Source organism: Myotis yumanensis, unplaced genomic scaffold (genome assembly GCF_028538775.1).
Source record: "Myotis yumanensis isolate MYYU_CA2020_CCGP unplaced genomic scaffold, mMyoYum1.0.hap1 SCAF_9, whole genome shotgun sequence".
Classification (NCBI taxonomy): Eukaryota; Metazoa; Chordata; class Mammalia; order Chiroptera; family Vespertilionidae; genus Myotis; species Myotis yumanensis.
The window spans coordinates 81,469,713-81,496,014 of NW_027223760.1; the positions used below are offsets into that span (position 1 = coordinate 81,469,713).

The following is a 26,302-nucleotide window of genomic DNA, read 5'->3' on the forward strand; positions in this document are numbered from 1 at the left end:
ACACACACACACACACACACCTTCTAAAACAGTTTTACATAAAACAGAAACCACTGAAGAGAACAAGAGTTAGTGATGAGTTGGGTCCTAGCTCCTAAGAGTATGACCACATATATGAATACTCACCCTCAAAACAGGGAATCGTTTAAAGAAGATGTATCCACTGCTGGTAACATTTACTTGTGTGTGGTTTGTTTACCATATTTTAAGGAAGAAAAGCAATATATATTTACCCACAAATTACCTACTTGATATCCGCCCATTCAACCATCCATCCAAACATATTTATGGAAGGCCTACTATGCTCCAGGGCGTTCCTGTGCTAGGCTCCTGACCATCTTCCCAAGCAAGAGTTCTAGAACCTTTAAAAGGCGGATTGAAATACTGACTTTTTTGAAGTACAATTTTCCTACTCTTATTTTAGAAGAGAAAAAAACACACCAGCAAATGGATGGAGTATGGGCAATTCTATAAATATATCCATAATTATGTAATTCAAGTTTCCTAAGCTGGAAAACATTTTTCAAAGAGTTCATTATTATTCTCCAATGTATTCAAAGAGGGGAATGTGGGAGAGGTGAAGTTGGAGGAGAGAGAGAATAAAAGTGAGAGGGCTGAGGGCATTAAAATTCTCCACAGGCAAAAATGGGAGTAAGCTGGTCAATTTATGTTTAATGATATAATTATGTTTATGTTTAAACAATGTTGTATAGATGTCTATAAAAGCAGATTGGAGTCTGTCCTTCTAAAATGAATGCCACCATTGCCATTGTTATTCTGCCCAAACCCCTCGGTGGCCACAGCAGAAGCCGCCCTCTCGTGGGGCGCGAGGGCGCCCCAAGGACCGCTCGCTGGTGAACGGTGCCTGTAACGTAAACAGGTCGGGTTGGCAGGTGACACTGTGCAGAGCGACTGTGATATTCCCACGTTTTAACCATCAGGCAACAGGAAAAAGATTCCGTGAACGTCCGAGGCATAGCTTTTCTTCCCTTTTTAAATGTGCTTCTTATTGTTAATGACTTAAGAAGAAAAAGTCATCTTAACCACTATTCCATATGTTGTCATTCAACGTGAATTATAGAAAGACACGTTTGTGAGTTACTGTCCAGCACACGTTGGTTTAATGCGCTGTGCACTGGAGGGAGTGGGCGAGGTGCTAATCAACCAGGCAAACGTACTAACATAATCAAATCACAAGAGAGAGGAACACAGTCCCTAATAATAAAAATCTCATCATCGAGTAAGGGACTAAGAATCTAATAACTGCATGTCTATTGAGGTAATAATCTAATCTATGTCTAATCATGTTATGTCCAGTAAGAGAAAACGAGAAATCAAACACATGATTACCACGAAGATGCGGGTGGGCAAGAATGAATGCAGCCACAGCTTCCGGCACAGGGGCCCCGACACTCACGAGGCCCAGCCCTGTGACAATACGCTCTCTCCTTTGGCAGATGTGCCAGGCTCTCATTTCTGATGACTCTGATGGCTGAGAACTCTAATCTGACGTCCCTGCCTCCGATTCTATATTCAAGAGCAAACTGCAAATTCATTGTTTGCATTTCCAAGTACTTTTTTCTAATGGAGCAAAAGCATTGACCAGCAGATGCGGGTACTTGTATTCTCCTGACCTTCATCTCTCTCTCTCGGCGATGCATGGGCGGTGTGGTTTTGTCCCTTGTGAGTGTGGTTAGTAGGGAACACACGTTCGCCACTGTTAGTAGATGAATAAAACCAATTTTCTAAACTGGAAAAGCTGAAGACCAGGGAAATGCCAGCCCTGCGGAGAAGGAAAATGGCTACCGTATTTTGTGGTAAAATTATTTCATCGTTTCTCCACATGCATGTGCGATGTGGATGTCTGGAAAGAGCTACAGCCCTGAAAACAAAATCTGGCTCCAGTCCTACACCATCCTTTATAAACCATGTGACCTCAGGCACATGGATCTCGTACTCTTACCTAAAACGTGGGAACCAGAGCACCTCCCCACTCCTGTTCACAAGGTCAATATCAGTATAAAGTAAACGATGAATAAGAAAGGGCTTTGAGACCCATAAAGCACGTAAGATATTAGGCTGTACTAGCCTGCAAGCTACCCATGCCAAACAGTCCATCAGCGAGAGCATTGTAATCAGCTCCAAAGACAGGAGAGAAATCAATGTTACGACGAAGACAGGCACGGCGCCCATGCCCTCTTCGGGCCTCCCGCACTGGCCATTTCTTCCTGCCGACCTGGGGAAGTGAAATTGGAATTTGCTCACCACTGTGAGAACGCTCCTGATCTCCAAAAGCTTCCAGGATCAATCTCGTTCGCATGTGCTTGTTTCTGGCCTCTGGCTACGTGACTGAGGTCAGAAAAGAGTTTCTAATCCGACAGATACACATTTCAGAAACACTCAGGAGAATAATTCCAGCACAAAAAGCAGCACTGTTACCGACACACACACACACACACACACACACACACACACACACACACGTTTCATTGTTAGCATCTCTAATGCGCAGTTTGACACAGACAAGGATTCTCGAACCCCTTCATTGGCAGGAGTCAGGCTTGCTCAGCGCTCACCTGAGCCATTCAGGGAACTCGCAGAAACATGTCCCGCCCTGTGCATCGAGGCCTTTGGTCCACGCTGGGAATAAAGAGGCCACGGGCTTCTATTTTCATTTTCATCAGGGGCCGCCCCTGTGCTCCCACATCAGCCCCGACACAGAACTGTGACCATTTGGTTCCCCGTGTTCCCCCTGCAGACGGAGCACCAGCGACGGGAAGAGCGCATGTCTAAGTCAGCTTTTTGTTTATTTAATTGACTTCAGAGAGAAAGGAAGGAGGGAGAGACAGAAACATCATGATGAAAGAGAATCATTGATTGGCTGCCTCCTGCAAGTCCCCTCCTAGGGTTCGATGCCGTGACCAGTAATTGAACCATGACCTCCTGGTTCATAGGTCGATGCTCAACCACTGAGCCACGCTGGCCGGGCTGTCAGCTTTTTGTCCTCCAGTTATTGACACAATAGCTGGGACTCAGAAGGTGCTCCTTAAATGCTGACTGAATAAATAAGGGATGAACTACAGCCATACTATTAGATTGACTTTTCTTTAAAGTCTAATGTTCCTTTATATTAGCCTCAAACTTAAACCTTTGGGCTTTAGTATACAGGTAACACATTCTGGGAAAGTAGTACATTTATCAAGTCAAAGCAGCTAAACACTGAAATTAGGAAATGAAACAGATCAAATTGCCTAAGTTATGTGAGAAAGATGAATATATACATCTCTCCCTATTCCTCTCGCTCTAGAATCAATGAAAAACATATCCTCAGGTGGGGACTAAAAAAATAAATGAATAAATCAAAAGTTATCGGGAAGTACTAATTGCTAGTTACAGAATAGTCGCAGGATGTAAAGCACAGATAAGGAACACAATCTGTAACATTGTAATAACTATGGACGGTGCCAGGTGGGTAACTTTAAGTGTACGACTGTAAGCCCACTACGCAGTACAGCTGAAACCAATACAAAGCAGTGTTGAATGTCAACTGTAATTGAAAAATAAAATTCAAAAGAACAGCTGAAAGTTCATTCAAGAAAATGTAGATGAGCAAACTGATGAAGGAAAAAGGAAAAAGCAAAGACAATTTTATTTCAAAATAACTTAGTACCTATCTGGACTTCAGGATAAAATCACATCTCTTAAAATGAAGGATAAGAGGAAAACTAGGTGTGATTTTGAATTGCAAATGTTTTCAAATCTTGAAAAACAAGGGAATTATTTTTTTACTAAAGAAAGAAGTCTCTCTATAGAGACCACATCTCCAAATATATTTGTCTCTGTCCCTGAAGCCCCTGTCTTATCGGTGAGTTGGTCAAAGATGCATCAGGAACATCACTGTTGGGCAGAGATGAAAGAAAGAACAGTATTCACAGTCTGATACCCTGGCAGACCCTGAGTGCTGGCCGCACAGCTCCCGCCCACAAGGACTGGCCCAGCCCCGCCCAGCCGGCCATCCCCTGGCAGCAGTCACCTGATGGTGTGTACATAGGAGAGCAGTGAGCTACCTTGAGATGCAGCCCATATCAACACTGCCACTTGGTTTTGCACTGCTTATTTTTATGTGATAAAGACATCGGTGTCCATTTAAAAGAAGGAATATCTAAGGGCTTGTTTTATTGCTGTAATAAAGTTACTTTTTTCCCTGTCAGTGACTAATGGAATCTAAGTTATTTTCAGGGGAAGATGAAACAGCCAAACATTAATCTGAATTTCACTTAAAAATGAAAATCTACAGATACGTCCCCGGCAAGTTAGACCTCATCTCTCCCAAATATGCAGAATTCCAAGTCCCTTTATGCGAAGGAGGCTGGAGAGAGGGGTGAATGACAAGGGAAGTCCTGCCAACTGCGAGGACTTCCAGCTCCTTGTACAGCCGTCTCCTGGGCACCTGAGGGCCATGGGCTGATGCATTTGCTTGTAACTAAACAGTATCATTTCTCTAGAACCTTTTAACTTTGTCCCTGTGAGAGAGGGGGGAAAACCATCTACACTGAAAGATTTCCTTTTATTCCCATTCACTAATCGTCAAAGAGAAGGACAAATACAATAAACAAAATTACAAGGTATAAGCAAGTAAAAATCAGAAATAACGGAAATATTGGGGAAGCGTGTCTGTTATGCTTAATGCAATTTCAGCCTTCTAAAGTTTCCATTTCTCGGCCTGTGCAGTGTCAGCGCCAATCACTATCAAGGCTAATGTCACCGAAACATATTGAATTAACTGTCAACTCGAAGAACGTCATAGATGAGATCACCGTAATTACTTAATGGATATTAATTACGGGTATTATTTTCCTTTGGGCTAATTCTTTCTCTTCTCTTTTTTGAATTTTATTTTATTACAGTTAGCATCACGCTGCTGTTCCTGCAAAGACTGAACCGCCATGGGATTTGGATCTTACCCTCCGAAATAAATGAATCGTTCTGTTTCCCGTGACCATCTACCCCCGCTCTCTCTTCAGAACGTGCCTCAGCATCCTATCTGAGAAGCAACTGCCACTTTCTCTCCCCCAACATGTGTGACATTTCTGGACCGTGCGACTGGGGCACCGGCACCTTGTCCCGGGGAGAAAAACCCTGTGGCTCCATGGCGCTCATCGTTTGACAAATGAGCCACCCTCCTCATCCGTCAGCTCCCGCTGAACCGACCAGCAGTGACTGTGGAATCCTCCAGGGCCCGTGGCATCTCCGCAGAGGAAGCTAAGATGAAGGACATGCCACTCGGGATGCACATACTGCTTGGCCTGGCAATCATGACGCTCGTGCACGCCAGCGAGAAGAAAGCGGATTGCCCACCATCGTGCACATGTGAGGTCAGGCCGTGGTTTACACCCCGATCCACGTACATGGACGCGTGGACCGTGGACTGTAACGACGTGGGTCTCTTCCACTTCCCAGCCAGGCTGCCTGCCGACACGCAGGTCCTGCTCCTGCAGACAAACAACATCGCCAACATCGAACACTCCACAGACTTTCCAGTGAACCTCACTGGCCTGGACTTATCGCAAAACAATCTATCCTCAGTCGGCAACATTAGCGTCAGAAAGATGCCCCAGCTCCTGTCCGTGTACCTGGAGGAAAACAAGCTCACGGAGCTGCCGGAGAAATGTCTGTCGGGGCTGAGCAACCTCCAGGAGCTCTATGTCAATCATAACTCGCTGTCCGCCATCTCACCCGGAGCCTTCATTGGCCTCCACAATCTTCTTAGACTGCACCTCAATTCAAACAGATTGCAGACAATCGACAGGAAGTGGTTTGACGCTCTCCCCAACCTGGAGATTCTGATGATTGGGGAAAATCCAATCATCAGAATCAAAGACATGAACTTTGAGCCACTTATCAATCTTCGCAGCCTGGTGATAGCAGGCATCAACCTCACGGAGATACCCGACGACGCCTTGGCTGGGCTTGAGAATTTAGAGAGCATCTCTTTCTATGACAACAGGCTGCGGACGGTGCCCCGGGCGGCTCTGCAGAAAGTGGCAAACCTCAAATTCTTGGATCTCAATAAAAATCCCATCCACAGGATTCGCAGGGGGGACTTTAGCAACATGCTCCACCTGAAGGAGCTGGGGATGAACAACATGCCCGAGCTGGTTTCCATCGACGGCCTTGCCGTGGATAACTTGCCGGATTTAAGGAAGATAGAGGCGACCAACAACCCCCGGCTGTCGTACATCCATCCCAACGCGTTCTTCAGGCTCCCCCGGCTGGAATCGCTCATGCTCAACAGCAACGCCCTCAGCGCCCTGTACCAGGGCACCGTCGAGGCCCTGCCCAGCCTCAAGGAGATCAGCATCCACAGCAACCCCATCCGCTGCGACTGCGTCATCCGCTGGATCAACATGAACAAGACCAGCATCCGGTTTATGGAGCCCGAGTCGCTCTTCTGCGTGGACCCGCCCGAATTAGAAGGCCAGAACGTCCGGCAGGTGCATTTCCGGGAGATGATGGAAATCTGCCTCCCCCTCATCGCGCCTGAGAGCTTCCCTTCCAACCTGGACTTAGAAGCCGGGAGCTATGTTTCCTTACACTGTAGAGCCACGGCCGAGCCACAGCCCGAGATCTCCTGGATAACACCTTCTGGTCAAAAGCTCGTGCCTAACACTCCGGCGGAGAGGTTCTACGTGCACTCTGAGGGCACCCTGGACATAAGTGGCATCGTCCCTGCAGACGGGGGCGTATATACATGCATGGCAACGAATCTGGTGGGCGCCGACTTAAAGTCCGTCATGATCAAAGTGGATGGTTCGTTCCCCCAGGATAACAATGGGTCCTTGAACATTCAAATCAAAGACGTCCGGGCCAATTCCGTTCTGGTGTCCTGGAAAGTGAGTTCCAAGATTCTCAGGTCCAGCGTGACGTGGACAACCTTCATCAAGACAGACACGTCCCGTGCCGCCCACAGTGCTCGCCTACCGTCCAGCGTCAGGGTGTACAACCTGACTCGCCTGAACCCCTCGACCGAGTATAACATTTGTATCGACAGCCCCACCATCGACCAGAAAACCAGGAAACAGTGTGTTAATGTCACCACGAAAGCGTTGGACCCCGATGGAGAAGCATATGGACGGAGTCGCAGCCCAGCCTTCGTGGCCGGCCTCGCGGGCTTCCTGGGGATTATCGGGGTGCTGTGTCTCTTCAGCTGCCTCTCTCGAAACATGAACGGGGAAGCTGGACATGGCCATGCGAGGAACTACTTACAGAAGCCAACCTTCGCGTTCAGCGAGCTTTACCCGCCCCTCATCGACCTCTGGGAAGCAGGCAACGAACAAAGTGCAGCACTGGAAGTGAAGGCAACCGCCATAGGGGTGCCGACAAATATATCCTGAGAACCACCGACCAGACTCCTTTGGAGGGAGGCCCCAGGCTGTCGTCCTGCTTGGGAATGGGAAAGGCAGAGGAACAGGGCTTCTGGGGAGGAAGGTCCAGCTTCGCCAAGGCTGCTCCGGCCAGTGGGAACATGTACCAGTCCAGTGTCTTAATCCACTGGCGTCAGAGGGTACCGTGGCAACCAAATAAAAGAAGTCCATTTTCTAGAACTTTCATGTAACTTTTCTGTCTGGACTACAGTGGACAAAAAACAAACAAACACGTTTCTGTATTTTTTTTAAGTATATAAGAGTAGCTGAACTGAGCAATACCTCCTACTGTGTTGTATCACACCTATTAGCCACGAGTTTTTGCCGTGACCAGATACACTTGAATTGACACGTGGTGTAATGAAATGGACCAATTCTGTAGAGTAGACACCGTGAATATGTGGGCCTCTTTTATAAGGAAAAAAATACATTTTGGATTAAAATCAATTGCTTTTGTCTTGTTTTTGTTTCTAAATAAAGAATAATTTCTGGGAAATGTCATCTGACCAGATATCATTGAAATGACCACATGTTAGAAAAGTGTTTTTATCTATAATGAAATCTGAAGGGCTGAGAGTAAGACACGCCTACTGCGTTCTGGTGCTACATTTTTATAATGCACAAAACTGGATTTGAGGAGGCATTTTATCAATATTGAAAGGCAACCATAACATTGTATTCAACCTCTTAACTAGTGACGTAAAGAAATCCCCTATTAACTGAAAGATTTTCTTTTCTTAACAAGAAACTTCTGCAGTGGGTTTAATTATTAAGTTCACATAATGTAAATCAATATCTGAGGAACTGAAGGTCTTATTTTAATAATTACTAGTAACTCAACTTTAAAATGCTTGCTTTGCAAAAAACGTTGCCAAATTTTGGCAGAACTTATGATCTAGGTGTTATCTTCAAATCTCTCTGTGATTCTGAGTGCCTAATACACTTCACTGCAATAACAAGCAAAAAAAATCTAATATTCTGCTGTGTTGCAAACATCGCAATGAAACAACATGTTCTACATAATCCCCAAAGAAGGACTTTAGACACGTGCACAGCAACAGACCTTATAGGTGCTGACTTAAAGTCTGTTATGATCAAAGTAGATGGTTTTCCCCCAGAATGACAATGAAATTTAGATTTTTAGGAGACTCGGCTTTTCCAAGACTAAAATTGTTGATTTTTCCTTTCAAATCTACTGAATTAGTACAAGTTTATAGGTTCAATTTTATGAAATTCTCCCCTTTACTTGCTTCAACCCAACATAAAATGGCATGAATCAGATAATCCCAGTGTTCAACAGAAATTTAAGAGGACAGTTTTCTTAACGAAACAAGCTTCTCAGACAAGTTTAGAGGTAAAAAAAGAAAATTAAGTGCAGTTCTCTATGATTACATTTAAGCACCAGAAAAACACAACTTTAAAAAAAAATTGAAAATCACTGAATCGAAGTGCCAAGAACATAACTAATTATTTAAAAGTCTTATGTAGAAAACGCATGGATTTTACTTGGGGGGAAAAAGCCACTATCTTTTAGGGTTTTAGTCATATTTCCAAACAAAAAAATCCCATAGTCCTGCAAAATAAATGTATTTGTGTACAAAAGAAATATCCTGGAACAATAAAAAAACACCTGAGATAATGAGCTATATTTTTATAGGCAAATCACTTATCTCTACAAAGCCACCAGGTTTCCATGTTAATTGCTGCTGTGCCTGTTTGTAATCAAATGTTTAACTTTTCTTACAGTAGCTTCCTGCGTGGCGTCAACAGGCCACTGTCGAGGAAACGTTTCCAGTCCTACAGTCACATCCATTCATTGGTTAATACTAGGCATCCGCCTTTGTGGTAGCACTGACAGTTTCTAATTAAACCCTAGCTGGTTTTCACTATGTAGAAAGTAATTGGTATGAACTCTTTAAAATGAAAGGACAAACTGTGTTAATTTAACCCAAGAAAAATAGGAGACTCGCTCATTCCATGTGTTTCCCAAAAATAAATTGTACAACCTGATGTATCGCTATCACACAGTGGCTGACATTAGAATTTATCAGCAAGACACGCTCATACATCATGAGATGTTTCAGCACCACGGACAGGGCTTTTTAGAGCCAGGCTATTTGTCAAAATATAGGAGCTGAAATATGACCTATTAGGATGCAGGTATTGCATAGGTCAGCAAGGAGTTTCTCAGGGATCTCATATGCGTCCTTTAAATCCATCTGCATAAAGAACTATAACAAACTTAGCATAAAGCCTGGATTCCATTATAAGTTGCATCTTCTCAGAAAAACTGTAACAAATAAGTGCACTGAATAGACACCTAATAATGATCATTGGAATGAAGTATTTTGTTACAGCCAAATAAATACATATAAATAGATACTCAAATAAATAGATGCTCAAAGCAAAACCTGATGATATTTACTAGATTAAAATTTAATCTACACTGCCAGTAAGAGAGAAACGACATTTGTTTCAATAACAAGAATGGCATTTCATATTTCCTATGTTACCCTCTAAATCTCACATAAAATCAGCTAAGAACTGGTTAAAGTACTCAAAGCAAAGAACTTATAATTTAGTGATACCATATAGATGTACCAGCAAACTTTACCTATAACAAAACTCTAAAGGTTAGGCCCCATGGATGCCAAATGATCTCCTCAACTTGTCGGGAAGAAAACATTTTTTCTCACACAAAAAATTTTTTAAGAAATTATATATTTTCTAATTTACGCTACAAAATAAAATTCAAATTTTCTGAAAATAAGAATAAAAATGCATTAAAACAATATGGAGAGACATGTGTTATTGTCAGTGATGCCAAGCTATAATATGCTACCAATCACATGCAGATCATTTTGAACAGAAAAAAAAAAAGAAATGCATTTATGGAACATAGATCAGTTTTTGATACTGACTTCAGAATTCTTAAATTTTTATTTTATTTAAATAAAAAAGTGTTAAGTGGAACTACACATCAGCAAGCATAAGCTTCTAATTGTAATTCCTTACTCCGCTCATTGAACTGTCTTTTGTTTCCATTCAACAAATATTTACTGTACAGCTGTTAGTCACTGGAAAAAAAGGAAGAGGACAGGACATACTTTTCATCATTATGGGGCTTATATTCTACCGAATGACATTCTGGTTGTATATCACTGTTTTCACAAATATGTCTTAACTATGTTACTTAATGGAGTCCCAGGTTCAATCCATACTTTCAAAGAGTCATAAAACTCAGAAAATCATGGATTTATTTTCTTGGTCTAAAATGTTTTGCTTATCACAACATGCTGATATAGGAACTTAATTCAAATTGATTATTTATTCTGCACTACGTATAGAAACTAGCCAAATACCATCCTCACACTGCTTAAATCAAGAAGCATGTCTACTTGCCATAAACTATTTTTAGACAGAGAAACAGGGGTAACTATATGTTTCCTTTACTTTAAACACAGAGAGATTGACCACCCAAGAAATACAAATTCAATTCAAGAAGGTAATCTAGCATTGACAAAATGTTAACATATTTTACAAAGAGAATCAATTTACTTTTATCAATTCTTATAAGATCTTCCAACAACTATGAAGAAAATCCTTAAAATCCTATAGATTAGCCTTATACATGAAAAATCAGAAGTGATATGTCAGTAAACAATAAAGCAAAAAATAAAAACAACTAAAAGTTTAAAAGTATATGTTGCTATAGGGAAAATCCCAATAACATGTCCCCACAGCCATTACAAATATCAGGAAAACAATTCTCATTGTTTATGTCCCCATTAAGTGGCAACTCAGGCTTCATCCCAATGTTGACATTCCAGGAGATGGGAAACAATGAAGTGGGATATGGTGCGATGACATTTTCTTTGACCCAGTCTCTCTCACTTTCTCCTCTTTTTTTTTTTTTAACTCCCCAAAACAAATTATAACAAATAATTAAAAGATTGTTTTTGGTTTTGTTTTAGAATATGGTTGTCATAGATATATTTACTATATTGATTATCCCAAATGGTCATTTGGGGACACATCTAAACAGAACAACTACAATGATATTCGCACTTAGTTCTACAACCCCCACTTCTATTATATCATTTCACCCTGACTAAGGCATTGCTAACTAGGTCCTTGTGTGGGGGATTTTCAGTATTGTACTGGAGAGAAAGGTCATGCAATTCTAAAAAAAGAAAGAAAAGGCTCCTTGCAACACAATTGTGGCTGCTTCTGTGTGTTCCTTTGAAAAGTGAGGACTTGGTGCACAGTTCAGCTGACCACCAACTTGGTTTATTTTATACACTGAAGCTGGAGAAAAATAAAAACACTACTTGTAGACAGGATAAAATGACAAAAGCAGAGTTAGTTCTAGTAGCCATAATCCATATAACCAACGCTTAGAATAAAGTATTTAAAGGTACTATAACTAAACACCTCTCAGAAAGTAGAAAACTTGCTTAAAATTACAAAATCAGATTTTCAGATAAACTCCTTATAAATTTCTAAGCCAGAAAATCCATTGGTAGATTGCATGGTTTTTAGCTGGGAATGTGTCCTGGAGTTTCATTTAAAGTAAGGGACAGGGTATTAGTTTGCTGGGCTGCTAGAAGAAGGTACCATATAGCCTTTCTCCCACACCGCTGTGTCTCCATGCCCAGATTCGCCCCCCCCCCCCCTTCCTCTAATTAAAGACACCATCCATTGGACTAATGCTAATATGGTCTCATCTTATTTTGGTTACATCCGTAAAGACCCTATTTCAAAACGAGGCCACCTTCACAGGATTTGGGTTAGAACCTGACTATGTCTTTCTGGGAACACAACTCAACCTGCTACCAGCAGAGAGAAGAGAATAAATCTAGGACAGAAAGATAGTTCTGGTCAGGTTGGAATGTAGCAGTTATAGTGGCTCAATGCAGCTTCTCAAGGCAACAGACTGTGGAAGGCAGGCGTTACAGTTCCTCCACCTCCGTTCTCTGGCAGCGTTTACAATGGTTTGGTAAAGATGCAAACAAAATTAAAATCAATTTCCAGGAAGGATTCATGCTATAGCAAATGTATACTAAGCATCGTGCTGGAAGAACCATTTAGATGCCTTGAAAAGATGTTTCCTTTTGTTTGAAGAAGAGAAGTTTTTAAATTGGTGTTTATTTGTTGCCAATGATTCATTTCACCATTTCCTAATCATGGAAAAAAAATGATCAGCCAGAATTACAATTTTCCATCATGCAAAACAAGACTTACCCAAAACACTGCCATATTGCTTCATTTACTTAGGAGGATCAATTTTTCCATTTCACACTTTCAGGCCGCATTTCTCAAAGTAAGAAAAGGCACATGTAATCAAGCTTGATAAGCCAAGAAGCCGAGCAAATGAGAGGAAGAAAAAATGATTTGATTTGAGGGGTGAAGATTAAATTACCACCTCAGTGCTTTAAATGAGAAAAGCAAAGCCGAAAGCAGTTCAGCTTCTTAAACCAAGTAGCATTCCAACAGCTTTACCAGAGAAGGACAGAAATCAGTGTGGAGTTCTGGGGAGACCTTTCACATGACTGAGTTAAGAAATTACTTTCAACATCTCGCTAGGGAATGCAGCCGGAATACAGGTGCACTCCTGCACCTCTGTGGAAAGGTACTCAGTGCAAAAAGGTGTCGTCTAGTGTTTCCCATAGATTTGCTGCCTGTGGATGCTGCCAGGAGCCTGGAGTAACCCGCAGCCTTTGTTCTGGCGGAGGAAACAGAGCCTCTGGCCACAGCTCTCCTCTGCTTCTGTCCGCTCAGCACCAGCTCAACCAGAGCGACAGTCTCACAAAGACAGTAACCAAAGGCGCTGGCCCTGTCCCATGGCTGCGCATCCCGCCAGCACTGATCTCGGGGCCCTACAGGAGCCCCGGGGGCCACCGGACCACAGACGGGAGGAAACAGTGCGCCTCGGTATTCAGCTGCGGCAGCTCCTTTTTAGGACACGGCAACACACGGGTGGGCAAAAGTAGGCCTACAGCTGTGAGTCCACGAAGCACAGTTCATCTGGTATTATTATTTATTAATTCTTGTATTATTTATTTGTATTATGTAAACCCACCTTTGTCCACCCCATACAATTCATTGCTTCTCATATAACTGCTGAACCCATCTTAAATTTTTTCAAACATTTCCTTATTGTTGAAAGTATTACAGATGTCCCCCCCACCACCTCCTCCACCCCACTCCCATCCCCTCCCCAGGCCTTCACTGCACTATTGTCTGTGTCTATGGGTTATGCAGATATGCATACAAGTTCTTTGGTTAATCTAATAGCCACCCACAAACAAGCAATGACATTGTTTGCTCCAAGTAGGTGTAACTTATAGATAAAACCATGCAAACTACTTACAATAAATTAGTGTAGCCCAGTGGGAAAAGTGGGACATGGCTTAAAAAAAAAAAAAAGATTAGAGATAACATTCTACTGAAAAACACTCCCACTGTTTTTTTTTAATTCATTTGAAGTCATACTCAGTTCTTACAAACCGAAAAGTATAATTAGCTGCTTTGCCAATGAAGAATGCCAGAAAATAGGTGGTCAGCTTAGCATTTGTGCGCCTTCCAACAATATAACTTCCTTGTAAAATCCTTTCAAGGCAAATGAGAACCACCTGTGCTAGGAAGGAAAAATGCTGAAATATTAAACCTTATGATAGCCTGGCCAGCATGGCTCAGTGCTTGAGCATCGACCTATGAACCAGGAGATCAAGATTCAATTCCAATCAGGGCACATGCCTGGGTTGCAGGCTCATCCCCAGTGTGGCGTGTGCAGGAGGCAACCGATCCATGATTCTCTCATCATTGATGTTTCTATCTCTCCCTCTTCCCTTCCTCTCTGAAATCAATAAAAATGTGTATGTTTTTTAAATTATGATGCCTTAAGTATCACAAAGACAGCAGAAAATACCAGATTGCTAAATATTTGTTAGTGAATGTGATTTTTAAAAATGATCTCCATTGATCCCTTCATTTTAAATTGTTTGGCTTTTGTGAGAATAAGTGAGCGAACAAACACACATAATGTCCACTGGATGGCTAGTGTTTCACCATCAGAAGGGATAAACCTTGCGTTTTTGTCTTTGCCCTATTTACACTGTACAGTGCAGAACACTTTTTGGAACTGAGCTAATGAAAGACTAAATTAGGACACAATTTTACTGCTCTGGGAATCTCCATGGCGCCATTACCCAGAGGCCAAAATCCTAAATGATTCTAATAAACTAGAACAATGGCCTGAGACTGGGCCAGGTTGCTCTTTCTTTGTCCAATGGTATTTACCAAGAAATTAAAATGTTAGGAGCTTCCCGGTATATGAAGATGGAACAGGTAGACGCCCTGCCTGTGCGAGGTTAGAGAGTTATCTACGGGAGAACAACTCTGCGAAGGAAAGAGAGAAGGAATGTGCGAGCAACTGGGCAGCTCCCAGGTGTGTCTTGTGAAAACTCCAGGTGACAGTGAGTAACCTGAGCCTGACACGCAGGTTAGTCATCTCCATCGAGAAAGCTGTTCTTTTTGACACAGACGACATAAAATAGTGCCTGTTCTCTGTATAAAAACAGCAGTAAGTCTCCATTTTCTAAAATAGAAAAAAAAAAACCCCACCATTTTTATTCTAATGAAAAGTCCTATTTTGAGCTGAAAAAGAGAACACTTATTAAGGTGTATTCCACCTGCAAAAATGTGGTTCACCTCACAATTTCCCAGCTAGAGGAGAATCTATCTAGGAGGATCCGTTCTCAGACAAGATTGCCTTATACTGTTGGCGTCACAACTTCTTCAAGAACTGAAACTCTAATTTCACTTCTGTAGCTATTTTGGTGCTTTCTACGGTCTCATGTCCTGAACCCAGGTTACAATTCCAATTCAATGTCCTACTTACGTTATTTTCTTGAGCGCAATGAACAGGAGTGGGGGGAGGGCAGAAAAGAAAGAGAGATACAGATAGAGCAAGTTAGTCCCCCAAAAAGTGAGATACAAGAGACTAAAAGGCAAGGAAAGAACAAAGAAACAGACAACAAGGGGCGTTGGGGCCAGGGAGAGAGGAAGGGACAGAGCCTCTGACCACGTGAAGTGCCTGCTTCTTTGCCCTCGTTAAATGTTGGCTCGTTTCTGCTATCACCTGCTCCCTCTACTGCGCTTTAAGAGACTGGCTGGCAAAGGCACACAGCACATGAACTGGCAATAACCTGGCTAATGTGGCCCTTTTGGACAGGATCGTGTGTTTCTGAGCCCAGGTGAGTCCAGACTGGATGTGATCAGCTTGCACACTCAATCTGCAGGGCTCTGACCTGCATGAAATCCATGGCAACAGCTCCGTGCCTTTCAAAGGTACTATCCTCCACGGAGCAGCCTATATTTACTGTTAACAAACTTAATACAAATCTGGAGCATAAATGAAGAGAAGCAAAGAAATATAATCGGGCAGGGGTTAATGAAGTCAACAGGCCGAGCACTTTGACCAGATGGCTTTGGGCAATTCTGGAAATATCTGAATTCTCACAAATGTCATGGGGTGTGAGATGGGGTGTCCATCTACCTAAAGGAACTGCTGCTCCCCACTCATCCTAATGATAACTCCATGCTGTCCTCCCAGTTACCAAGGCTGGTTGGCTTCTTGGGAAGAAAAATTGCCTATTCTTCTCCTGAAAGGGTAATTCTCAAGCCACTTGGGTCAATGGCTGAGTGACAAAGCGAAGCAAAAATTAATACTGTTGAGAGAGCTGCTAGAGATAGTCTCTCCTTGTCTACTATCCTTAAAGAGAGGAAGATACCTGAATGATGAAACGTGTAAGAATCATGGAATAGTATGCCTTCCATTGAAAAATACAAGGCTAGATGGTGGTAGGATAGGACTAGCCCTCAGATCTTCTGACTGTTAATCCAATGGTCTCTACACTCAGCACCCAAAAATTCTGGCCTGGTCACTGCTGGGAGAAAGCAAGAGAGAGACAACTCACAGTAACTCAGCTATTTTTTTTTTCTGGTGTAAATACCACATTCCATATCCACACAACTAATACTTATGTTAAGTCTTAGATATGATATACTTACTAGAAATAACACTATGGAGAATGAGAATGTAGTTCCCTCACACCCCTCCACATTTGTCCTCCCAATTGTTCCTCAAATAAAATTTTACCACAACTTTTTGTTAAATCAACATTCACATAGACATTATCATGATTAATTACAGCAGAACCACATGTCTACTATGACTATCATTCCATTTTGTTTCCTGTACAATATTGTATTCCCTACAGGTTATCACTGTCTTATTCTTTTTTTACTTTCTTAATTTTTCTATGTTCCTAAAACAATTCATGCCCAGATTCTCTACACAACTAAAATGATGTGCTAACATCTCAGAGTTAATACATGATGCTTCCCCCGCTCTCTTTATCACTGTGGGATGAGGTTTTCTTTTTGTTCCTTATTGGTATTTTAGTGACATTTCAAGGAGAGAAGATAAACGCATTTGTTCACTCAGCCATATTGAACAAGGAGCTAGAGATTGATGTTTAATATCCGTGTGCACTATTGAAACATTACAGATGTTAACAAATGCCAAAAGTCATAAAACGCAGAGTATCATCACAATGAGTAGGTGTGGAAGAATTTGTCCATTACAAATGGGTTCTGATTGTTGAGAAAAATGACCTCAACAAATAAGCCAGAGCTTTCATCTTCTTTTTTTTTTCCCAAGTAAAGGGCTTGGATTTTAGTTTAATATAAATCTACCCCATCATCTCCAAAATTTAGATTAAAGTTTCTCAAACTTTAATGTGCATATGAGTCATCTGGGGAGCTTGTTAAACCAGAGATTATGATGAAGTCTTCAATTTCTAACAAGCCCCCGGATGTTATCTGACCAGATATCATGGCCAAAGAACTACACTTTGAGTAGTAAGGCTTCAGAAAATTTTGTTTAACCTTGTGATAAGCAGGATAGAAACCAGGGGAAACCTACTCAAATGTGGAAACTACTTTTGGCATACCTTAAGTTTTCCAGTCCATGATTATGAGCACAAGTTCCTTGCTAGAGAAAGCAAAATACTGCCCAAAGGAGAAGGAACAGGAATTCCAGGTTAGTTCTCTACGAACAATCATGGTCAACGGGAGAATATTCACGCTTGACCAGTTCCTCTGTAACCACATCAGCTGTCAATAAAAAGGTCACAGGGACGGAGTGATTGAACAAAAAAGAGAAAGATCTCATGGACAGGGACAACAGTGTGGTGACTGAGGGGGGAGGGAAGGTATGAGGAAGATAAATGGTGATGGAAATAAAATAAAGAAAACAAACAACAACAAAATAAATTTTTAAAAATAAAATAAAATACCAACATTTGAAACCAGAATGAATGAATGAATGAATGGATGGATGGATGGATGGATGGATGGAAAGGCCACACGGAGTATTAGGGAGCTGCTCCACATGTATGTTTCAATGCTTCAATCTGACACCAACCCCAGCTAGCGTTTTGCAATATTTCAATTCTGATGCTGACCACTGGCCAGTAGCACAGACCCCACAAGAGCTCAGCACCCCTCCCCCAAGACCGCATGAATGACTCAGAACCAGGAAAGTGCTATACTTGCCATGACAGTTGTACGATAAAAAATACAACTGATTGAATTCACTCTCCAGCCCGCCATCCCTCCTTGGAGGTCAGGCTCTTCCGTGACTCAAACACCCGACACTCTGACCACATGGTTGGTCGTTCCAGCTTGACCAGCCTGCACCTTGATGCTATCCAGGGGCCCACCAATAACTTTACTGACAGACATGGGTGTGATCCAAGAAACTCGGGAATAAAAGACACTCCGATCCATACTTGTGGAGACAAATTCCTTACAAGCCAAAACAGACTGCATCTACTCTAGGTAAATTTCACTGCTTTCTCTATTACCTGAATTAAAAAAGTAAATACATGCTTATTGGCATGAGTTACAGGAGAAGGTAAGGTGATCAAATACATGAAATAAAGAAAACTAAAGTGTAGTCTGGCTTCTAACTAACTGGCAAAATACATGTCACACATCCCTGCATCTCACCAAGTCTTAATTTTCTCTCTGATGGCAGAAAGGGATTGAATTGGATGATCTCCCTAGCGCTCTCTGGCTTTAATATTCGATAATTCTATGGCCTTTAAAAATGTGCTTATTCATTTGGCTAATCAGGGAGTGATTTTGTCAGTGGTCTAAATGATCACTCCCTAGATTGGTCAATGAGAGCTTCCTTAAACATGCCTGAGGTGTGTATAGTGTAAACACCACACTAGTCACATCAAAGGATAAGAATAGGGGGAGAGGTGCAGCCATGATACCAATCTGTCCTGAGCAAGCTAAAAAACGAACTCAATCTATTAATTAATATGCAGAGTTAGAAACACATTTGTTATCATTTTCTAGGATTTTACTACAGACATTATAGGTTTGGAGTCAAACCCAAATTCCATACCCATCTGTGTATCCAGGAAGGCAAAACAATACACGAATATTTAATCTACCATAAATTAAGAACATAAAATAGGACAGAGCCCTCTAAGTTTAATTATCAGCTATCTTTCATCTTTCTCATTCCAGCTCTACTAATTGTCATTTGAACAGCCAATAGCTTATTATTTGAACTAAGAAGCTCATGTATTATCTCTAATATCAGAAGCTTGGCAAAGCTGCCTGCATGATCCCCATAAACGCAGTCATTTCACACACATGTCGCAGAAATCAGAAAAGGCACAACAAGCAGGGTTCATTCTGGTATTTTTCTTTCCTGAGCAGGACAAGCAGGTCACTGTAATGAGCATCCATTGTGAATTTGAAAGGATCCATTTAGAAAATAATTCACATAACACAGAGGTTTTCAATGTCATTAACAGACACTGAGAAAGTGGGCCAGGCAGCGAGAGCAAAACCACAGAGGTCGTGTGTGTTAATGAGAAAAGAGCGTTCATTAGCTTGCGATTTAGAATATAAAGTGCTTCCCCTCCATGGCTGAAACCGGAGCAGTATCCTGCACCTGAGAACAGGAGAAGGCGGTGCCCTCAATCAGAGGAACGACTATCACGGTCCCACAGCTTTTGTTGACATTGAAAGGCACCGCTCCGGTTTGATTTGTAGATGGTGACATCTTCGTTGTTATGGACAGAAAGCGAAACACACCTCATCCCACCCTGATGCTGACCATGAGAACTATGCACCTTTTTCTGTTTTTAAGTTTAAGAGCCGTATATCTTTTCTAAGTACAATGAATTAACCAGAAGCCAAAATGTCTTGTAAATCGCTACTTGGAGCTTGGGATGTCATTTCCACTTAGAACAGGGGTGGGGAACGTCCGGCCCACGGGCCGTTTAAGGCCCGAGAAACCACTTGGTCGGGCCCTGCCAAGGCAGGAGGGGTGAGCTCCTGAAATGCTTGACCAGATGGAGCAGGCTGGTTTGGAGGTGGCCTGCGGAGGATGTTTCAATAGCCAAGTGGCCCTTGGCAGAGAAAGGGGTCCCCACCCCTGCCTTAGAGCGTCCTGTGGGAGCCCAGCTTAGAAGCGATGATGGGAAATGACTGGGAAATGACTCCAGGAAAACACTGGTGCGGAAGATGCACGTGAAAGAATCAAAACTTCCTTCCTGAAATGTGACGGCAGAAACAAGCTCTCCATATTTAAATCCGTAAGCTACAGGTGATTTTAAGTAACTTGCACCAGAATGAGCAAAGGAACTCGGTAGATGGCTATCTGTGTCACCCTCAAGCACGTCTCTGAAGAAGCAGGGACCCCGTTATGGTCAAGGTTCCTTTGCTTTGGAGGATGTTACGGCACAGACGACTGACCAACTTTTCTATTCAAACCAGCCGGACACCCCGGTGAGTCTCACGCTCCGGGAGTCACACACGGCAGCTCAGCAGGAATCAGATAATGTCAGAACCTGATTTCACTTCTCACTGGTGTTTGGGTTTCTGTGCCACTTTGCTGCATTTAACTCTGCCACACCTGCCCTTAGTATGTGGCGACCGTCCAGAAAACTTGAGCACAGATGGCATTTACTCCTTAGGGAAGCCTGCTCCCCATCTGGGAGCTGCCCTGTGCCTGTGCCAGGGCCAGGAAGTGAGAGGGAACTGTCTGGGGCGGTCCTGAGCAAGCTGGCGGCCTGGCCTGCATGGCAGGGGGCTCAGAAGCACCTGCAGACAGAACGTGAGTGTTACTCTCTGTGAGACGCCGGGGCCACCGGTCAGAGCACCTTGGTGGGGAAGACGCGGCCAGCATTTGTTGGACTTGGTAATGGACAGAGAGATGGCCTCAGTTCCGTGACACCCACCTGGGATGAGCCAGCTGATATTTTCATTCTTTTCCCTCGAGATCTTCACAGTGTCTAGAAACATCCAACCACCCACCTGCATGGATTGTAGCGCACACAGAGAGCAGGCTCAATGACCTCACAGAGACTGAATCAGCAACACCCAGCATGGGAGACTTTGTACAGGACACCTGACTTGGTTTCTTCAACAAAGAAATCAGAATGAATGAGAGAGGGAAGGAGAGAGAGAGAGAGAGAGAGAGAGAGAGAGAGAGAGAGAGAGAGAGAGAAAGAGAGAGAGAAACGCTGCTCTGCTGCTTCCCACACAGGCTGACTGGGAATTGAACCGGCAACCTTTCGGTGCATGGGACGATGCTGCAATCAACTGAGCCTCCAGGCCAGGAGCCTTTGTAAGTTCTTGCTCTGCTAAAGGATGTCTTCATTTGCAATGTATGCCTGGCCTCTCTTGCTAAGGATGGAAATTAGCCAGTCTGTGTATAGACCCAGCTTTACCAAGAGATACTGTAAACTCGGAGCCGTGTTATTTCTCTCCACTACACTCTTCTTAGAAACATGAAAGAGAATATAAAAATGCAAATAAAAATGCTTAAAATTTTGCCCTGGCTGGTGTTGCTCAGCGGGTAGGGTGTTGTCCCATGCACCAAGAGGTTGCTGATCTGATTCCCAGGTTGTAGGCTCAATCCCCAGTGGGGGACGTGCAGGAGGCAGCTCATCGATGTAGCGCTCTCCCATCGGTGTTTATCTTTCTCTCTCCCTCTCCCGTCCTCTCCCTCCAAAAACCAATAAAATATTTTTAAAATGCTTAAACTTTTAACAAACATGCATCCAGTACAAAACAAATGTGCTCCCCTTTTAAGGAGAACTATATATTTTTCTTTCTGGTACTTGCACAATAAGCACCCAAATTTCCAAAAGTCACCAAGTCTGGGACACTATAGAAATCCATTTTTTGCCCTGGCCGGTTTGGCTTTGTGGATTGAGCATCAGCCTGCGGACCTAAGGGTCCCGAGTTTGATTCCGGTCAGGGGCACATGCCCGGGTTGGGGGCTCGATCCCCAGTGGGTGGCGTGCGGGAGGCAGCCGATCGATGATTCTCTCTCATTGATGTTTTTGTCTTTCCCTCTCCCTCTCTCTTCCTCTCTGAAATTAATAAAAAGATATTTTTTTAAAAATTCAATTTTTCATTGAATGACTGCTTCTATCCATTCAGCATGAATTACTGCCTTTTGAGTACCTTTCCTCCCAACTGCACACCCCACTGTATCAAATCTAGTTAGACGGAGCAGAAACAAATGCACAGTTCCCAATGCTCATTCGCGTTCTTTGAAGCAGAAACCGCATTGCAGAGACTCTTCACGTTTCATCAGATTACCCTCCCGGTCAGACACAGACTAACGAGGCCGCATGTATCACTGCTCTTGCTTTTTGTGGGAAGAAAAAGGTTCCCCACTCATTTCACAGGACAATGATTCATTCGTGACCTAATCTTGTTTCTCCGCCTATTAAATGTTAAATGCATTTGCCCTGTTGTGCCACACTATTATGTTCAATAGTCGGCTTGAAAAGTATTAAAAATGAAATGCACACTTCTCTGAAATACCTTTAATGGATGTTTCTAAAACCCGACCGCCTCATCCTTTCTGACTTGTCCTGTACTGACAGGCTAGCTACTGATTTCTCACTTAGATTCTTAAAGTTCCGTGAGAAACACAAATCACGGGAGGCGGCTATTAAAGGCATGATTATCCACCATGTGTATATTGTTTAGGAGAAATGATAAGCATCACATCAGCCAAGAGAAACTTATTTTTAAAATACGATAAGAAAACAAAAATCAAAAAAGCCCACACTTAACATGGAAAAACAAAACGATTTTTATCACTGAAGTCGGTAGACCTGACTTTTGAATTAACTTCAGAGAGGAGAGAAACGGTGAGGGTGGGCAGTGCAGGCTACAGTACCTCCGTAACGGGATCTTAACTGGCATGTGGAGCCTCAGTGCTCTGAGCCCTCATGGCTGTGAACTAGGGAATATCGGTGAACTCGTTAGTAGCAATTCCAGCTCGCATTTCACACAGGAGACTGCTGGGATGGAAAACCACTGAGTTAGTCGTTATTAAAAGTCTGCCAGGGAGAGGTACACTCAGAGCTGTGGGGGCAAGAGCTCCGCCCCTCCGCCCGCCAGGACAGCGTGGCCTCTGCTTCTGGTTTGTTTTGAGGGTAAGTCTATGCAATACTTCCTCACGCGGCAGTGCAGCCCCCAGCCCGTGCCCTCCCTGTGGGGAGGGGGACACGGGCCCTGGGGTACCAGGGAAGCTGGATCTGACGTTGGGCTCTGGCTGGCTGTCCAGGGGGGATAAGGGCCTGGGACCTGCTGGCCCGCTAGGAAACCCAGGGGCTGAGGACGATCCTCTCTCACAGGAACGGTGTTCAGACCTGTTCCTCATAGGCTTTATCCCTCTGGGAAGTCCTGGGACTTTGCTAAGTAAATGGACATTTATAATGAGTGACCTGTGCTCTCTTCCGACCACCCTGGTCCAAGTGACAGCCTTGCGCTCGGATCCTGTCTGTGTCTGCCTCCATGTATATAATCATGTACAATTTCCTATCAAGGATTATCTGTGGGCACTAGTTTCTTGTGTATCGCCTACAAAGGAAACAACACAGCATGGTGACAATTTTCTGGGGTACAGCCATCATTAATTTACCTGGAAGACAAACACATACAGACGGCTATTCGCCATTAACTTTTTTGTTTGTTTTTACGTAAATAAGATGCTGATCTTTGAACCCTCCGAGGACCTGGCACACAGTGGGGAAAGACTAACTCCTAGAGGGCAGGGCAGGGATGTGCTTTGTGAACAATGAGGGGGAGCTTTGAGAGACTCCCAGAAACTGGACTGGAATCTTGCTCTCACCGCCAAGGGCTGAGGCCCCCTAGTGGCCAGGGAGGGAAATGGAAGTCCAGAGACCGCACACCCTGCTGTGGCCTCTGGCCTCTGAAATCACACTGACCGTGACTTACTCTGACTACAGAAGTAGCTCAGGTCCCTTCTCAACAAAATTTGAAAAACATTTATAATAATTCCAAACAAGAAAACTATTAAGCACACTCCCGTGGCCTAGAGAGAACATAGCCAATATTAAGACTAAATAATGAAGATGTATTTGGTGCAAAGTTTTTTCTCATATAAAACTGACATCATGCAGGATATATTTATGGTTACCTTTTCATTTTACTTAGCATTACATTGTACCTATAACTTTTTAAAGTGGAAGTTATGTTGTTTCCAACTTCTTGCCATTTAGAAATAAATGCAATAAAAACATTATTTACAGAAACCTTTGTATACATCTTTATTTCTATAAAATAAATGTATAGGTGTCAGTGTTAGCCTTAATGATGTCCCTAAACACCTGTCTAGAAAAACTGCAACAATTCAGACTCCCCAATGGGAGAGCATTTCATCTTAAAAAGAGAAACCCATTCGCAATGAAGTTTAGAAGACAAAATCATGATATCAAATTTTGCACATATAGGATATTCTCATTTTTTTAAAAATGTTTTCACCCAGCCAGTGTGGCTCAGTCACTCCATGAACCAGGAGGCCACGGTTCAATTCCCAGTCAGGGCACATGTCTGGGTTGCAGGCTCGATCCCCAGTAGGGGGTGTGCAGGAGGCAGCCCAAAAAGGATTCTCTCTCATCACTGATGTTTCCATCTCCCTCTCCCTCTCCCTTCCTCTCTGAAATCAATATATATATATCTGCATTTTTCCACATCAAAGAAAATGTATTCCATTATTTTCAACTCTTTAAAGTAGTCTAATAATGGATGGATGGATAGATAGATAGATAGATAGATAGATACTCACACTCTTTCTCTCCACACAATGTTGCATACAAAATAACCGAACACTAATGACAGACAGCCCACACACAATGCATGAGGGATTTTTAATTGTGCAACATAATCCATTTAGTCCATTAAGACTAAACACTATTCGCCTCACACAGGGAGTAGGGGCAATTAAGCTTGGAGGTAGTTATGTGCTGTTACAATTGCTGAGTATAATTTTAGAATGAAACACTGTTATAAAATGCAAATTTAACTTCCATCCAAAATGCTAATTTTTCACACGGCACTGCCTGCAGTTATTTAGGGCCCTGCCATATTCATGGGCGCTGTCCAACATGCTATGATACTGTGTCCAAACAGGTAAGAAGCCATACTGTACACATCTTCCCCAAGACCCACTCATACATATGCCATCAGGCAATGCACAACAGACAGGATTGTTTATTTCAGTTTCCTAGAATTTTCAAACTAAAGAACAAAGACGTTTCTTTAGAGGAGAATGTAAGCTTCCACTTCACACTCGTCAGCCCGGGGACAAGACAAAATCTCATTTGAAATCAGAGACGGGTCTAACCTTTCTCCACCAGATGTTTTATAGATCCACCTAAGTGCATTCCTATTGATAAAATGAGCATGACGGAAATTGAATTGAGGCTCTAATCTTCTTTAATAAGCGTATGCTAAATATCTAGATACTCACTCCTCTGAGTCTCATAAATGCACTTTTAGAAATTCTAAATATGGTCACATATTATGGATTAGCAGTTGGAAGTCAAAACAAAACAAAACTCATTTTACAAATCATTTCCTCAAGCAGAAAATAAGGCCTCTTTCTTTGTCAACCTGGGTTAGTTTCGACCCCCAGGAGACTCAGCTACCCAGCTGACAAATCAAGGCAACTTCCGAAGCCGGAACTTGGACGGGACGCTGACCGGTGGACTGGCCAGGAGGGAAAGGCCACCGGACAACAGAGCCATTTGCTCTGCAGTGTCCCAGGCGGCCCTGGCAGGGGCCACGGCCCAGGCAGCTGCAGGCGTAGCACGGCGGGCACCGTGGCTGGAAGGAAGGCTGAGGCAGAAGGGGAGCCGGGAGACGGGAGTTTCCACACAGGTAAGAGCTGAGACCTGTGGGTCACTTCCAGAGAAACCGACAGCTCGGGGAGTGACCAGTAAGTTGTAATTATCTGCAGTCAGAGAGGCAGAGAATGCAGACCGCCCAGCGCTGACACCTCTCTGAACCTGCCCTTTTGCTGGCATGGCGACCCACCGAGGCCTGAGGCCCTGCTGCCCCTAGCGTGTCATGTTGACCAGGGCGGTTTCCTTGTACTTGGAAAGATTCTTAAAACTGGAATGTGACACACATCATAGGACACAAAGAGACAGGGATTTTGCCCTGTAATTAGGTGGTTCTGAGTAGCTTTGGTGCCAAGAAAGCAAAATAAATTTCAAGTATGTGTTTGACTATATTTCACGGGTCCATTTTTGCCTCTGGAATTGGTATAAAAATGCAAAAGGTATCTCAGTGTAAAGAAATGAATGCAATCAACCTTTTACATGGACACTTTGACAACCCTTTTCTGAAAAGAAAGGTTTGCCTTTCACACACACACACACACACACACACACACGACCACATGGCTCATGTTTATTTAAAATTGCCGTGTGTTACATTTTCCCAGGAGGCAT

At 43.1% G+C, this 26,302-nt stretch overlaps 2 protein-coding genes across 3 annotated transcripts in view; one reads left to right on the forward strand and one right to left on the reverse strand.

Moving 5' to 3' along the window:
• Positions 1-7,923, forward strand: part of LRRN3 (leucine rich repeat neuronal 3) — a 34,537-nt gene extending 26,614 nt beyond the window's left edge. For both annotated transcript variants that reach the window (XM_070424801.1, XM_070424802.1), the window contains exon 2: positions 4,908-7,923. In XM_070424801.1, coding sequence (XP_070280902.1) covers positions 5,268-7,394 — 2,127 coding nt within the window. In that variant the 5' untranslated portion in view covers positions 4,908-5,267 and the 3' untranslated portion in view covers positions 7,395-7,923. The remainder of the gene's footprint in view (positions 1-4,907) is intronic.
• The window catches only part of IMMP2L (inner mitochondrial membrane peptidase subunit 2), a 473,548-nt gene that overhangs the window by 253,729 nt on the left and 193,517 nt on the right, over positions 1-26,302 (reverse strand). The gene's annotated exons all lie outside the window — the stretch shown is intronic.